This window comes from Engystomops pustulosus, chromosome 4 (genome assembly GCF_040894005.1).
Source record: "Engystomops pustulosus chromosome 4, aEngPut4.maternal, whole genome shotgun sequence".
Lineage (NCBI taxonomy): Eukaryota > Metazoa > Chordata > Amphibia > Anura > Leptodactylidae > Engystomops > Engystomops pustulosus.
The window spans coordinates 75683318-75699953 of NC_092414.1; the positions used below are offsets into that span (position 1 = coordinate 75683318).

The 16636-nt window shown below is 42.4% G+C and overlaps 1 protein-coding gene across 1 annotated transcript in view; it reads right to left on the reverse strand.

The window, feature by feature from the left end:
* LOC140128456 (uncharacterized) overlaps positions 1-16636 on the reverse strand; it is a 74296-nt gene that overhangs the window by 18221 nt on the left and 39439 nt on the right. The window contains exons 9-13 of the mRNA XM_072150162.1: positions 10992-11074; positions 8171-8284; positions 7954-8067; positions 1598-1771; positions 86-236 (exon numbers count right to left, since the gene is read on the reverse strand). Coding sequence (XP_072006263.1) covers positions 86-236; positions 1598-1771; positions 7954-8067; positions 8171-8284; positions 10992-11074 — 636 coding nt within the window. The remainder of the gene's footprint in view (positions 1-85; positions 237-1597; positions 1772-7953; positions 8068-8170; positions 8285-10991; positions 11075-16636) is intronic.

The following is a 16636-nucleotide window of genomic DNA, read 5'->3' on the forward strand; positions in this document are numbered from 1 at the left end:
AAGGAAAGGCCTCTCTCTGTACTGATATAATGGTTACAGAAACCAAAATAGGGAATTTCTTTTTATTATTCCATAAAGTCGTTACCTCAGGCAGCTTTCTTGGGCTTTGGGTATGTGTGTATCTTGACAAATCTACTTCAAAACTTGTTCGATAACGAATTTTGTCCATACGATAATGGACTTTTATCTGTGATGAAAGGCGTTCCACTTCTTCCTTTAGCTCGAATGTTGAAGGCCTTAAATGATAATGAAATGATGATGATAATATATGATGGAAACAGTTATTAGTATATTGGAGTGAATGGGATAAGGCCTTCTATAAACATTTACATCATTCTTTAGTAAAGAATAATCGTTTTTATTTATTGAGTTTTAAGATTATGTGATGACTCGGATTTCTATCTGGTGCCTAGAGCCATGTTGAATCATATAATGTGAGTTAAAAGGAATTCCTATTTTTGTACTTAGAACATTTATTGTCATGAAAGAAGTTATAGATAATAAAAGTAAAACTAGAATTCATAAACCACCACTTACTTGGACAGTGGACCTTAATCTCTGATCTGCATGCATATACAACCAATAGATTAGTCATGTTCTTTAACATTAACTAAAGATGAAACAGGGAGCAAAGTCATCTGATCTCACGCAGTAAAATGGGCCTCATTTGCATGTTTTGACACTATAGACCACCATTCGCATTACTGGGGAAGATAGATGCCACACATAAGTTACCATAGTCTTTTCTACACCCAAATTGTAATTCTGAATAAAAATTAGGGGACGGTCCGAGGCGCTCCCCTCTTCCTAGCTTCTCCCCAGGACCGTCCCTCCCACACCATAGGTCGGAGGCGACTATCAGGCTTCATGCGGTAGGTACCGCCCCCTTATGAATACGCCGGACCGCTGTAAGCTTGGTCTGACGTTCGGAGGGCTATGGCAGTGCAGTGTTTGCTGGCTTTATTTGTATGTTCTGACAAAACTAGCAGTTTATCCCCTTGCCATTTTTTGTTTTTTTATTTCCATTTTTCTTTTCAGCGTAACAAATTGCACTTCACAGTGATGGTATTTAATATTCCATGTCGCGTACTGGGATGTGAAAAAAAAATTCTAAATGCAGTGAAAATGGTGAAAAAAACGTTTTCATGTGGGCTTGGATTTTACGGCTTTCACTGTGCGCCCCAAATGACGTCTCCTTTATTATTTGGGTTGGTGCGATCACAGGGATAACAAATTTGTATAGGTTTTAAGTTTTCATACATTTGCAAAAATTAAAACCTCCTGTACAATTTTTTTTTTTTTTGGCGATTTTTGTTGTTTTTTGCAACTTTTGATGATGTTTTCAATACTATCATATTTAGGACTGTACAACCTTTTGATCGCTTTTTATTAAATTTTTTATATTTTTCAAAATGGCAAAAAAAAAGCCATTTTCGGCGCATAGCGCAGTTTACACTCTTCTTGGTACATGTGTCCCAATGAGTTTGAGTTGGACAGCCCCTAGAAATATTACTTGTTGAGATTTCTAACACCTCTGGTTTTAGAAAAGGTTTAAACAGATGTTGTCAGTCAGTAGCCAAATAATATCCAGTTATACCTGTCTTGAATAAGGGCAATAAACTTCATAAAGGGTAAAAAAAAGGATTCTTCTCCAAGAAGAACAGCAATGCTTTTAACTTGCTCTGATGTGAGCGGAGTTTGAATTGCTTTCTCAATTATTTCCTTGAAGTCGTCTTGATGAATGAAGCCATTTCCAAGAGCATCAGCTTTGCTGAAATACAAATGCACATCAATGAAAAGTAATGCATTTACCAACACCCAATGAATATATATCACCAATAGAGATGGGCAAATTTGTCAAAATTTGATTCAACCAGGTTCACCAAATTTTTTAAAAAACCTGAATCGAACCACATTAAAAAACCGTTGTAGACCGTTGTGCCATGCTTAAATATGCATAGGGAGCGTGGTTTGGGCTTCAAACAATACTGTGTTTAGTACTGCTCCTACCCCCCATCTCCCCACAGCAGCCGTGGCAGTAGTACATGAGCCATGACTGCCAGGAATCCCCCGGTCAGACCTGACAGAGGATGGAGAATGGTGCACATAGGCAGCAGCCAACTGTCTGCACAGTAGTTTTCTATATTACGCCAGTTGTTCCTCCTTCTCGGCAGCTTGAAAAAAAATGTCACCCATTTTGGACCAGTAGCGAGGGTGCAAGAGGGTGGAGAGCCAAAAGTCATCCCTCATAGTATCATAGTATCATAGTATATAAGGCTGGAAGGAGACGCAAGTCCATCAAGTCCAACCTTCAAGAATTAAATAAATGTTTTATCCCCATAACCCGTGATATTTTTTCTCTCCAGAAAGTCATCCAGGCCTCTCTTGAACATGTACATAGAGTCGGCCATAACAACCTCCTGCGGCAGAGAGTTCCATAGTCTCACTGCTCTTACAGTAAAGAACCTTTGTCTATGGTGATGGTAAAATCGCCTCTCCTCTAGGCGTAGAGGATGCCCCCTTGTCCTGGTCACAGGCCTAGGTATAAAAAGATCTTTGGAGAGATCCTTGTACTGTCCGTTCAGGTATTTGTACATTGTAATGAGGTCTCCCCTCAGTCGTCTTTTTTCTAAACTGAATAATCCCAAATTTTGTAATCTGTCAGTGTATTCTAATCCCCCCATTCCCCTAATAATCCTGGTTGCTCTCCTCTGCACCCGTTCCAGCTCTATTATATCCTTTTTATACACTGGTGCCCAAAACTGTACACAATATTCCATGTGTGGTCTGACCAGGGATTTGTATAAGGGCAAAACTATGTCTTTATCATGAGAATCTATTCCTCTCTTGATACATCCCATTATTTTATTTGCTTTAGCAGCAGCCGCCTGGCTCTGGTCACTAAAATTAAGTTTACCATCCACCAATACGCCCAAGTCCTTTTCAGCTTCAGTTTTACTAAGTAATTGACCGTTTAGAACATAATTATACTTTTTGTTTCCATGGCCCAAGTGCATAACTTTACATTTATCTACATTAAACCTCATCAACCATTTCTCTGCCCATCCCTCAAGCTTCCACAAATCCCTCTGTAATGCTAAACTATCGACCTCAGTATTTATTACTTTACACAGCTTAGTATCATCTGCAAATATTGAAACTTGACTGTGTAAACCCACTACAAGGTCATTAATAAAAATATTAAAAAGAAGTGGCCCCAATACTGACCCCTGTGGCACTCCACTGGTAACATCAACCCAATCTGAGAATGTGCCATTAATGACCACCCTCTGTTTTCTATCACTAAGCCAATTACTTACCCAGATACACAGATTTTCTCCTATTCCCAGCAGTCTCATTTTATATACCAACCTTTTATGTGGCACGGTGTCAAATGCCTTTGAGAAGTCCAGATATACAACATCCACAGCGTCCCCCAGATCCAGTCTTGAACTTACCTCCTCGTAGAAACCAATCAAATTAGTCTGACAGGACCGATCTCTCATAAACCCATGCTGACGCTGGGTTATAAGGTTGTGCACAGTGAGATACTCCAGGATAGCATCTCTAATAAACCCCTCAAATATTTTCCCCACCACAGCAGTTAGACTTACGGGTCTGTAGTTTCCAGGATCGCTATTTGATCCTTTTTTGTATATTGGTACCACATTTGCTATGCGCCATTCCTGTGGAACATAACCAGTCCTCAGTGAATCTTCAAATATTAAAAATAACGGTCTGTCTATCACCGTACATAATTCATGCAGAACCCGGGGGTGTATGCCATCTGGCCCCGGTGATTTATCTATCTTAGTGGTTGCGAGGCGGCGCCGTACCTCTTCCTGGGTTAAACTGTTGACATTATAAAAAGAATTAACATTATTCCTCATTGTGTCTTCCACCAGGGGATTTTCCTGGGTAAAGACAGTTGAGAAGGCGACATTCAGTAGATTGGCCCTTTCCTCGTCTCCTTCCACCATGACCCCCATGTTATTTCTAAGGGGACCCACACTCTCTGTTTTTAGTTTCTTATCATTTATATACTTGAAAAATAAATTGGGATTATTTTTGCTCTCCCTGGCAATATTTCTCTCAGTCTCTATTTTTGCGGCCTTTATCTGCTTTTTACAGGATTTATTTTTCTCTCTATAATCCTGTAATGCCTCATCGCTACCTTCACGTTTTAGCACCTTAAACGCTTTATCTTTCTCGCTTATTGCTTTCCTTACAAGACTAGTTAGCCACATAGGGTTTTTCTTGTTCCTTTTATGCTTTTTCCCATAAGGTATGTGTTTCTCACAGGACTTTTTCAGAATATATGAGAAAAAGTCCCATTTTTGGGGGGGGCTTTTGTCTTTGAGAGCATTATCCCAGTCTATGCCTTTAAGGTCTTCCCTTAGTTGCTGAAAATTTGCCCTCCTGAAGTTTAGAGTGTTGGTTGCCCCTTCACTAACGCTCTTAGTAAAGCGTAATACAAAATCAATGATATTATGATCACTATTCCCCAGGTTCCCCCCAACCTGTAGTTTTGATATCCTATCAGGTCTGTTGGTAAGGATAAGGTCCAGCAGTGCCCCCCCTCTTGTTGGCTCCAGGACTAGTTGCGACAGGTAATTGTCTTTTGTTGTTGACAAGAACCTGCTACCTTTGAAGGACCTGCAGGTTTCTGCCCCCCAGTCAATATCTGGGTAATTGAAGTCCCCCATGATAAGTACTTCACCATGCTTTAAAGCCGCATCCATTTCACTTATCAGCATTTCCTCTGCTGCCTCCATTATATTTGGAGCCTTATAACAAACCCCTAGTAATATTTTATTTTTATTTTTCCCTCCTCTTATCTCCACCCATAGGGACTCCACATTTGCGTTACTGATGTCATCTCGCAGGACGGGCTTGAGGCAAGAGTTCACATATAAACAAACCCCTCCCCCTTTTTTATTTATACGATCCTTTCTAAAAAGACTATAACCATCTATAGTAACAGCCCAGTCATAGCTACTGTCCAGCCATGTCTCGCTGATACCCACTATATCATATTTCCGTTCCAACATCAAGAGTTCCAGTTCCTCCATTTTGTTTGTGAGGCTTCTGGCATTTGTGTACATACACTTTATATGGTTTTCCCTGTCCGTATTCCTTTTGTCCTTATTCCCCAATCTCATTCCAGCCCCCCTTCCTCCCCCATGGACTATGACCCTTCCCAGCTCTCTATGTACACCGTCTATTTGCCCTGCACAAGTGTAATTGCCCTCCCCCCAGGTCTCTAGTTTAAACACTCCTCCAACCTTCTAGCCATTTTTTCCCCTAAAACAGCGGCCCCCTCCCCATTGAGGTGCAGCCCATCCCTACTGTAGAGCCTGTAGCCCACAGAAAAGTCATCCCAGTTCTCCATGAACCCAAACCCCTCCTTCCTACACCAACTTTTGAGCCACTTATTTACCTCCTTGATCTCCCGCTGCCTTTCTGGTGTGGCACGTGGTACAGGCAGTATTTCGGAGAAAATTACCTTTGAGGTCCTTGCCCTGAGCTTATGGCCTAAATCTCTGAAATCATTTTTAAGGACCTTCCACCTACCTGTTACTTTGTCATTAGTGCCAATGTGGACCATGACTGCTGGTTCCTCACCAGCCCCTCCCAGTAATCCGTCAACCCGATCCGCAACATGCCGAACCCGAGCACCCGGCAAACAACACACTGTTCGGTATGCACGGTCTTTGTGACAGATTGCCCTGTGTGTTCCCCTAATAATGGAATCTCCCACTACCAGCACCTGTCTGACCTTGCCTGTGCTCCCATTACCCTTCTTACTGGAGCAGACATTCCCCTGGTTGCTAGCGGCCACGTCTTTCTGCAGCATTGCTACCCCAGAGCTGATATCCCCCTCATCCGCCAGCCTGGAAAACTTATTGGGGTGCACCAGATCAGGACTAGACTCTCTACAACTCTTCCCTCTACCCCGCCTTCTACATGTTACCCAACTAGCTGCCCCCTCACTCTGCACCTCCATACTTCCCTCCCCACAACCATCTTCCCCAGAGAGTTTGTGCTCCAGGAGCAGCAAACTTCGTTCCATATTATCAATTGCCCGCAGCCTTGAAACTTGCTCATTTAGATCCAGAATCTGGACTTCCAGATGAGCAATTTTCACACACCCCACACAGCAGTATTCCCCCTCGAACGGCTGTTCAAGGAAAGCATACATGGCACAGGATGTACACCGTGTAGCAATGCCACTTATGGAGTCCATAATTCTAATGGGGATTACAATATAAATATGCACAGAAAGAATTTACAGTCAAAGTAACACAAAACACAGAAGTTACCTGCTAAAGCCCCTCAAACTTAAGTCCCTTAAACCTAAGTCACACTTATGACACTGCACACACTTGGGATCAGTGCACACTCGCTGCCAAGCTCATACACTCGCTTTGCTAATGCTTTTTTTTAAAGTTATCGGCCACAAAAATCTGCAGAGCTCACTGCACAAGATCTGGCTGCAAACCCTATGCCGGATGTTGACTATTCCCCCACAGGTAACAGAGCAGGGTGTTCGTTAGTGAGCTACTGACTTGTTCAGTCTATGTAAGTTGTCGGCTGAACAGTGTTTATAGTCTCTGCTACATTAGTCTAGCTTTGCTACAGACCTATTCTATAAAGTGTAATTCACACTACACATTCTGTGTGACTTCTTGATACCCTCAGACTATTACACACTGTACACTAGGTGGCTGAGTGGTATTAGGACTGCTAGCTACAGCTATTCAAGCTCCTGCTCTCCTGTCACTTTAGACCCTAGGACCCAACGTGTTTCTTTTTTGCCAGGAAAATCACCAGGGGTCTTAGAATTTGGCACTGTATTCTAGGGTGCAATAAACACAGATCCGTGCGGTATGCATGTAACACAGCATGATCCCCCCCCCCCCACACACACACAGCTGGCACCAGCCCCCCCCCCCCCCAGACACACAGCAGGCACCAGCCCCTCCTCCACCAGACACACAGCATGCACCAGCCCCCCCCCCCCCCCAGACTCTAGGCTGGGGTTGTCAGATGTTATTTGGGAGGAAGTGGATGACATAGTCAACCATTTGACAACCTTTGGGTTGTTGATCAACACACTGCCACTAGCTGACAACGGCAGTTCTGGCCTCACAGACTGACCCCTGCTGCATCGTCCCCTTACTGTGCTGCAACCTCTGCCTACTCCACCTGCCACCTTTCTGTCTGAAATAGTGGTTAATCAACTACGTGGATTTGACAAATATTTTTTGCTCTCAACTTCAGCAACAAAAAACAACTGCTATTTGGGGTATACAGACACCCCAAAACGGACGCCTTGAATTGGAGCAAAAATCACTACAGAAACTAACACTAACACGTTGTGCTCGCTCCCATTTTGGTAATAAAGGAGAAAAAAATCTTTGTTCCCGTTAATTACCGTAAACTTGGATTCGTGACGAATCAAATTTTCCCTGAAATTTGGACAGAATTCCACTTTGTTAGAATCGCTTCGCCCATCTCTAATCAACACAGAAGGTCCAAAAATGTATATAAAATATAGATAAAGGGACTACAAAATAGAGATATATAATTGCTGATACAATAAAATCATCATATTGATGTGGCAATGCACAAAAATGTGTGATTTGCTTTGCTTACAAATGCGGCCGTTTCAAGGCATAACATGGAAAGATTACAGTATCGGGGGATGAGACAAGGAGGTATTAATCATCTACCCTCAGTGAATCTGATGGTAAATGTCCTTTAATAACAGAAGCTGGAAGTACCCATTATAGAGTCCTTCATTCTTCTGCATACTGAACCAAATTTTTTCAATGAAATATAATATTAATAATAATCTACCCCTGAAATATATTTACACCGGCAAAAACCTTCTACTTCTCCAGTAAATGCAGTTTGGTACTCATAGAGTTCTAGATATAATTCACTTACCGAAACTGAGCCAATAACTGAATAAAAGGTCCTTGGCATAACTGGAAAAGTAGCCATTCAGCTTCTTTAGCAGATAAGCCGCCTTTGGTGTCACTGTGCAATCCACTAATATGACTGGTTTACCAGAAACATAAAAAAAGAAAAAAGAAACATTTTTTTTTCTACATATACTTTTGCATACTTCTGCACATAACAAATTTAAGCCACTTAATCTGACCTCTGTTCCGCTTGTTCCACCATTTTTTTCATGAAGCTGAGTCTGGATCTGCTCCTCAGTTTATTCACAAAGGACATGAAGTCCACAAGACCATCTTTTCTTCTCATATTAAATCTAATTGCAGAAATGTGTATTGAATACAAGTAATGAATACCCACAATGTTAATAGTATATGTACAGACTTAGGCTACATTCACACAGCTGTTGCCCGCCGTACCGTAGCATGGCGGGCACACTGCAGTGCCGGGGAGAGAAGGAGGAGGAGAGCGCTGCTCACCCCTGCTCCTCTCCGTAGGAATATATGGCGCACTGCGCCGTATTCCGGAGAAAGATAGGACACATCCTATATTTCTACGGGGTACGGAGCGGTACGATGCTGCCCATGTGCTGCACCGTATACAACATAGAAAATGGAACCCTGCACAGCAATGGTGTACACCAATATTATGAACGACACACTAGAACAAATCCAATAAAACAAAGCCAAGCTGTGTGCCACTGTTCAATTAGATACAAAGACATAAATTTTATTATAGAAATCCACACCTACACACAGACAAAATGTTAAAAACAATTAAAAATAGTACCAAAGTACATACAATATGAATCCATGTTATTAATACCCTAATAAGTATAACAACAAACCCCTCCTGTGTGGGTAGTGTCAACCAAGGTAAATCCCATGAAAGTGTAAACAAATTGAAAGTGCCTGTGCATATATTCAGATATAATGGAGGTAGACTTCGGAAAGAGGTATTCCTCATAAGTTGGTAAAGTGAACACAAGGCAAATCCCTAGTAAATTAAACACAAGGCATTAAGCCAGGTAGCACGGTAGCAGCATCACAGAAGCGGGTTGACACAAGAATCAGGAGGAGGGCTCCAGAAGAGGAGCCGCACCGACATCGGGGAGCAGTGCTGAGCATCGGGGCTGCCGGAGGGTGAGTATATAAGTTGTTTTTTTTAAGTGCTGGCTGGCTGTATACTGCAGGGGGCTGGGTGGGCTGGCTGTATACTACAGAGGGCTGGGTGGGCTGTCTGCATACTACAGGGGACTGGCTGTATAGTACAGGGGGCTGGCCGGGTTTGGCTGTATACTACCTGGGGATGGCTGGGTGTATACTATATGTGGGCTTGCTGACTGTATACTACATGGGACTGGATGGCTGTATACTACTGGGAGCTGACTAGCTATATACTACTGGGGGCTTGCTGGCTATATACTGGGAGGCTGTGAATAATGCATTTCCCTCCCTCAGCTTATACTCAAGTCAATAGGTTTTCCCAGTTTTTGGAGGTAAAATTAGGGGTTTCGCCTTACACTCAGGTCGGCTTATACTCGAGTATATAGGGGTACACACATAGATGCATAACTACAGTGGTAGCACCCATAGCAGCTGATATGGGGCCTGCAGTGTCAGGATGCCCCAACATAAGAACTAACAGACTAAAGAATGGAGGATGTGCCTCATTTTATACATATTATGCTGCACATTGTACAGCATAATATGTATATAACAGTGCTCATCTTCCACAGTACACAGCATGAAATGTCTGGGTAGGACGGGACAGCATAACAACAGGACAAGGGATTTCTCATGCCTAATTCCTGCTGTGTACTTCCCCATGTAGCTACTGGGACATATCTGTGTAAGTGTATAAATGAATATATCAGTGTGTAAGAGTGTATAAATGAGTGAGTATACAAATATGTAAATTTTCTGAGGGGGTAGGGGAGACCCATATAGAAGTCTGATATGGGGCTCTGCCTTTCCTATTTGCGCCCCTGTGTACAGTACAGACCAAAAGTTTGGACACACCTTCATATTCAAAGAGTTTTCTCCACAGTCACCAGACCTGAACCCAAATGAGATGTTTTAGTTCTGGACTGCAGAGTGAAGGCAAAGCATCTCTGGGAACTCCTTCAAGACTGTTGGAAGACCATTTCATGTGACTACCTTTTGAAGCTCATCAAGCGAATGCCAAGAGTGTGCAACACATTTATCAAAGCAAAAGTTTGAAGAACCCAGAATATAAGACATATTTTCAGTTGTTTCACACTGAAACTGTATCATTCGACATGTGTTAATTCATAGTTTTGATGCCTTCAGTGTGAATCAACAATTTTTTCATGAAAATACAGAAAACTCTTTGAATGAGAAGGTGTCTCCAAACTTTTGGTCTGTACTGTATGCATACACATTAGTTTGCAGACACTATAGATGGGCTGGTCTTAAAGGGGTATTCTAGTCTGGGCATTCACATTCTGTTTCATTGATCTGACATATATAAATATAACTTCAATTAGATGTTATTAAAAAAAAAATTCCTATGTGAAGATAATTTCTCATAAATGTAGTCATATGATCCCTTAGAAACAAGACTTACTCCTCGGATATGACCACCTTTGCTGCAGGGATTGCACAAAGAAAAAAAAAGTTTTTGTATATGAAATGTCCGGGAGTTACTGCATGTCCCACAGTCATCCTGTGGTAATGATTGCTGAATCCAGGTGGTCAGGCAGGGTTCAATAGCGCATGTCTAGCCACCGCTGCCAAAATGTCAGGTCGTCGTATCCGAGGAAGCTTTCTCGTTTCCAAGAGACCATATGACTACGTTTATGAGAAATTATCCTCACACAGGAACATTTTTTAATAAAATCCAATTGAAGAAATGTTTATACATGACAAATGAATGAAATGAAGTGTAAATGCCCAAATGGGAAAACCCCTTTAAGCAGCTTGCGGTTCTGCCCATTGCTTTAGAAATACTGAACGGCTGAAATTCTTAACAGGATTTTTACATCAAGTAAGCTGACCTACCTTGCAAGTAAGTGTTCTAAATCAACAGCTGTCAAAGGAATGTTAAAATTTAGAAGTACATGCCGAAATTGTGATCTGTTTACCTGAAATGCAATAGGGAATATGTACAGTGTACTTATTTAATAACTTGTTGGGAGCCCCAGCAATTATTTTATAATTATATACTATATATTATTTTATATTCAGTAGAGGAATACAATAACAGTTCATTACAAGGAATTTTTCTACAATAAGTAGGAAGTGATTTGAAAGATGACATGGTCAGGAGCAAGTTGTAGAAAGTTTCTAAATTTCGCATTTAGAAAGCAAACATATAATAATGTTGGAAAAAGAAAGCCTTAAAAAGGGGTTGTCTACTTTCAGCAAATAATTGATATTGTTTGTGTTCCAAAAAGTTATACAATTTTCCAATATACACTCACCTGTCACTTTATTAGGTACACCTGTCCAACTGCTCGTTAACACTTGATTTCTAATCAGCCAATCACATGGCGGCAACTCAGTGCATTTAGGCAAGTAGACATGGTCAAGACAATCTCCTGCAGTTCAAACCGAGCATCAGTATGGGGAAGAAAGGTGATTTGAGTGCCTTTGAACGTGGCATGGTTGTTGGTGCCAGAAGGGCTGGTCTGAGTATTTCAGAAACTGCTGATCTACTGGGATTTTCACGCACAACCATCTCTAGGGTTTACAGAGAATGGTCCGAAAAAGAAAAAACATCCAGTGAGCGGCAGTTCTGTGGGCGGAAATGCCTTGTTGATGCCAGAGGTCAGAGGAGAATGGGCAGACTGGTTCGAGCTGATAGAAAGGCAACAGTGACTCAAATCGCCACCCGTTACAACCAAGGTAGGCAGAAGAGCATCTCTGAACGCACAGTACGTCGAACTTTGAGGCAGATGGGCTACAGCAGCAGAAGACGACACCGGGTGCCACTCCTTTCAGCTAAGAACAGGAAACTGAGGCTACAATTTGCACAAGCTCATCGAAATTGGACAGTAGAAAATTGGAAAAACGTTGCCTGGTCTGATGAGTCTCGATTTCTGCTGCAACATTCGGATGGTAGGGTCAGAATTTGGCATCAACAACATGAAAGCATGGATCCATGCTGCCTTGTATCAACGGTTCATGCTGGTGGTGGTGGTGTCATGGTGTGGGGAATATTTTCTTGGCACTCTTTGGGTCCCTTGGTACCAATTGAGCATCGTTGCAACGCCACAGCCTACCTGAGTATTTTTGCTGACCATGACCATCCCTTTATGACCACAATGTACCCAACATCTGATGGCTACTTTCAGCAGGATAATGCACCATGTCATAAAGCTGGAATCATCTCAGACTGGTTTCTTGCATGACAATGAGTTCACTGTACTCAAATGGCCTCCACAGTCACCAGATCTCAATCCAAAAGAGCATATTTGGGATTTGGTGGAACGGGAGATTCGCATCATGGATGTGCAGCCGACAAATCTGCGGCAACTGTGTGATGCCATCATGTCAATATGGACCAAAATCTCTGAGGAATGCTTCCAGCACCTTGTTGAATCTATGCCACGAAGAATTGAGGCAGTTCTGTAGGCAAAAGGGGGTCCAACCCGTTACTAGCATGGTGTACCTAATAAAGTGGCCGGTGAGTGTACTTTCTGTATCAATTCCTCAGTGTTTTCTAGATCTCTGCTTGCTGTCCTTCTATTGAAAGCTTCTAAGCTTACTTACAGTGGATAGAATCTGTCTATGGTTTGTGATGGACACGCAGTTGCACAATCCATTTTTATTACACAGATCTGAATACTCTCTATGAGAATAACGGCTCGTGCACCTGCGTGTCCATCACATCACCATGGACAGATTTCTATCCACAGGAAATAAACATAGACACTTCTACAGCAGGACAGCAAGCAGAGATCTAGAAACCATGAGGAATTGATAAAGAAAGTATATTCAAAAATTGTAAACCGTATATACTCGTGTGCTGAAAAACGTCACCTCGGCTCATACACGAGTCTATTAAAAAATAAACTTATATACTAACCCTCTGCCGTCCCGTTGCTCCACGCGGCTCCCCGATGTTGGCACGTCCCGTCTTCTTTCTTCCCCGCAGCTCCTCTTCTATGACGAGGCCGCGTCATAGTATGCACCTGCTGGAAAAAAACATGGCCGCATCCATGACAGAAGACAGAAGAAAGAAGAGGAGCCGTGGGGAAGAAAGAAAACGTGACGCGCCAACATCGGGGAGCCGCGCCGACATCGGAGGGTGCATAGGGGGGGGGGGGCTGGCTGTGTACTACTAGGGGCTGGCTGTATACTACATGGGGGCTGGCAGGCTGCATACTACATGGGGGCTGGCTGGCTGTATACTACAGGGGGCTGGCTGTATACTATTGGGGGCAGGCTGGCTGTATACTACTAGGAGCTGGCTGGCTGTATACTACTAGTGGGTGGCTGTTTACTACTAGGAGCTGGCTGTCTGTATACTACTAGGGGCTGGCTGGCTGTATACTACATTGGGGCTGGCTGTATACTACTAGGGGGTGGCTGTGTACTACTGGGGCTGGCTGGCTGTATAATACTGGGGGCTGGCTGTATAATACTGGGGGCTGGCTGTATACTACTAGGGGCTGGATGTATACTACTAGGGGCTGGCTGGCTGTATACTACTAGGGGATGGCTGTATAGTACTGGGGGATGGCTGTATACTACATGGGGCTGGCTGTCTGTATACTACAGGGGCTGGCTGGCTATATACTACTGGTAGCTGGATGACTATATACTACTGGGGGCTTGCTGGCTTTATACTGGGGGGGCTGGGACCAATGCATTTCCCACCCTCGGCTTATACTCGAGTCAATAGTTTTTCCCAGTTTTTGGTGGTATAATTAGGGGTCTCGGCTTATACTCGAGTATATACGGTAACTTTTCATAAATACAAATAATATCAATTAATTACTGAAAGTGGACAACCCCTTTAAAGTACCAATGTAATGTTTCACTGTGCCATAGTCACTGAAATGAACATTTTTCCTGGACTTTTAGTCATAGAGAACTCAAACCACTCTAGTGTGTTCCACTTGGCCACCTTTTCCATAAGTCAATATGCATTTATAGTGTTATCTGTCACAAATAATAAAGTCTTTATTAAGCCATTTTGGAAGTCACCTACACTTGCAACAACAATTTCAAGTGGCAATAGAGCAGAATAGCCTAGAAAGCCATCACATTACTGTAGACAAGTCACTTTGCTTAAAAGATGTGCAAAGCTTTTTCTTGTCTCTGTTAATAAGCCTGAATGAAGGAATGGAATGTCTAAGGAATCCATTTGGAATAATATATATGCAGTTTTTAAGCTGCTGAATTTTAATTCTTATTTTGTTTCAAAGAAAACACAGAATGCAGAGATAAATGTATTTTAGGAGGCCCTTAATATCTCCTCAGTAGACATAAAATGTATTCAGTGCACAGAAAAGGCTTTTTAAGACTGGAAGGAAGCAACGGTAACTCAGTTAAACCCTCTTCCTGGGACAGCAAAAATGTTTCACAATCATCAAATCGAAATCTATTGTATGAATCTTCACTTTCCTTGATAAGCAATATAGTTAAAAACCTATTTTTTCAGGATGAGGGAGTACTAGGGTTAATAGTTTATTCTGTTAAAAGGACTCATAGTAAATCTTACAGGTAACGGAAAACTACTAGACCAGTGATGGCGAACCTTTTAGAGACCGAGTGCCCAAACTACAACCAAAATCCAGTAATTTACTGTGAAGTGCCAACGTGGCATTTTAAGCTGTAATTTATTGCTACGTGTTCTTCCACATCTTTCAATTGTATCGGCCACCTAGGGCCACCAATACAGTTGAAAGGTAGAGGAAGAATGGTGCGTCCAGCAGGATGACCTCCAAAGATAATGCAGCCCTGTCCACACCTCACTTTTCCTGCAGTTCCAATCCGCCAATAAAGTGTCGCTTTAAAATAGCGCTAAGAGCAGCATCTCATACGTTGCTTGAGACTGCAGGAAGATTTGGTGGATTTGTCCTATTTGGTCACCTCTGTCCTGTGGTGATGGCCTGAGTGCCCACAGAAAGGGCTCTGAGTGCCACCTCTGGCACCCGTGCCATAGGTTCGCCATCACTGTACTAGACCAATCAAAAAGCCTGAATGTTGGTGATTTCTCCGAAAACTGCTACTCCCTACCCATGAGGCGGCAGAATGTGGAGCCCTTTGGGCAGCAGCAAAAACGTGGACGATTCGGGTCCATTGCCACCCGATTCGCCCACCAGATAAATAAATCCCACCTGTCTCTTTAAGATACAGGTGCGATTTACATGTGGAACGATGCAGCGCCTTTCTGGCTACTTGCGTCCCTCCGTTCTTTTCATGGTCAAGTTTTAATTAACTGTGGCTCTATATATATTTCTAAGGGGCCAGATTCTTTTTATACTGGGGGGGGGGGGGGCTGTATATATTTATATGGGGCCAGTTTCTTTTTCTCCTGGGGGGGGGGGGGCTGTATATATTAATATGGGGCCGGATACTGATACTAGGGAGGTCTGTATGTAACTAAGCTAAACATATATAGCTATATATACTATATATAAACTGGGGTTGGCTTTATTTAAATCTGTATATAAATGAGCTGTAGGGCTTCTAAATATAATAAAACTGGGGTGGGGAAATCTACCGTGTATATGGGGCAAGTTAATAATCAAACCAGTGGTTGTGCTATATGGGAGGCTGTATACAGTCAAAAAAAGGAGATCTAAATATGGGGGCAAGATATTAATTAGACTGGGAGGAACTATATGGGAGGCTGTGTAAAACTGAAGGGGTGGGCTATTTATTGGGGACAGATAGTAATTCAACAAGGTGGACTATATGGGAGGCTGTAATTATTAAGTAAACTGGTGAGTTCTGTATACAGGGCTGGATTTTAATTAAACTAGGTGGGGCTGTACACGGCATACAGCATATAACTATAGGTTAAAGAGGTTGTCCAGTAAACAAGTAAACAACAAAAATTGGTAAAGATTGACAGGAAACAGAGATCTAGTAAACTATGGAGAATTTTAATATACTTTTCATTATACAAACAATGGGGGAAATTTATCAGAAGTGTCTGAGAGCAGAACTGTTCAGGTTGCCCAGGTAAACCAATCAGAGATCAGCTTTTATCTTCCCACAGCCGTTTATAAAATAAACTGCAGAAACTGGCGTTGAGTAGGATATCAGGGAGTGACCTCGCGATCATACAGCAACACAGCCGGTTTAGAAAGAAGAAATAAAAAGCGCAGAGGACTCAAGTGTATTCTTTTTGAAAAGAAGTGGTTAACGCTAGTGAAAGACTCTCACCTTATGTATAAAAGGCGTATCACGTCGTGAAGACATACTTATGGTGGAACGAGATGCTGCTGCCCACTAAACAAGAGTCCATTCACCCCGGACTTGGCACTTGAAGGAAATCCACCGGTAGAGGACTCTACCAGCGCTGCATCACTCAATGAGGAAATGCTTTTCTTGTGTCAGTCTTTTATTGGTAAAACACAACACGTTTCGGCTCCGGACAGGAGCCTTTGTCAGGTGAATCATATACCTATGACTTTTATAAAATAAAAGTTAAACTCTGGTTTCCATGGGCAACTAGAACAGTTTTA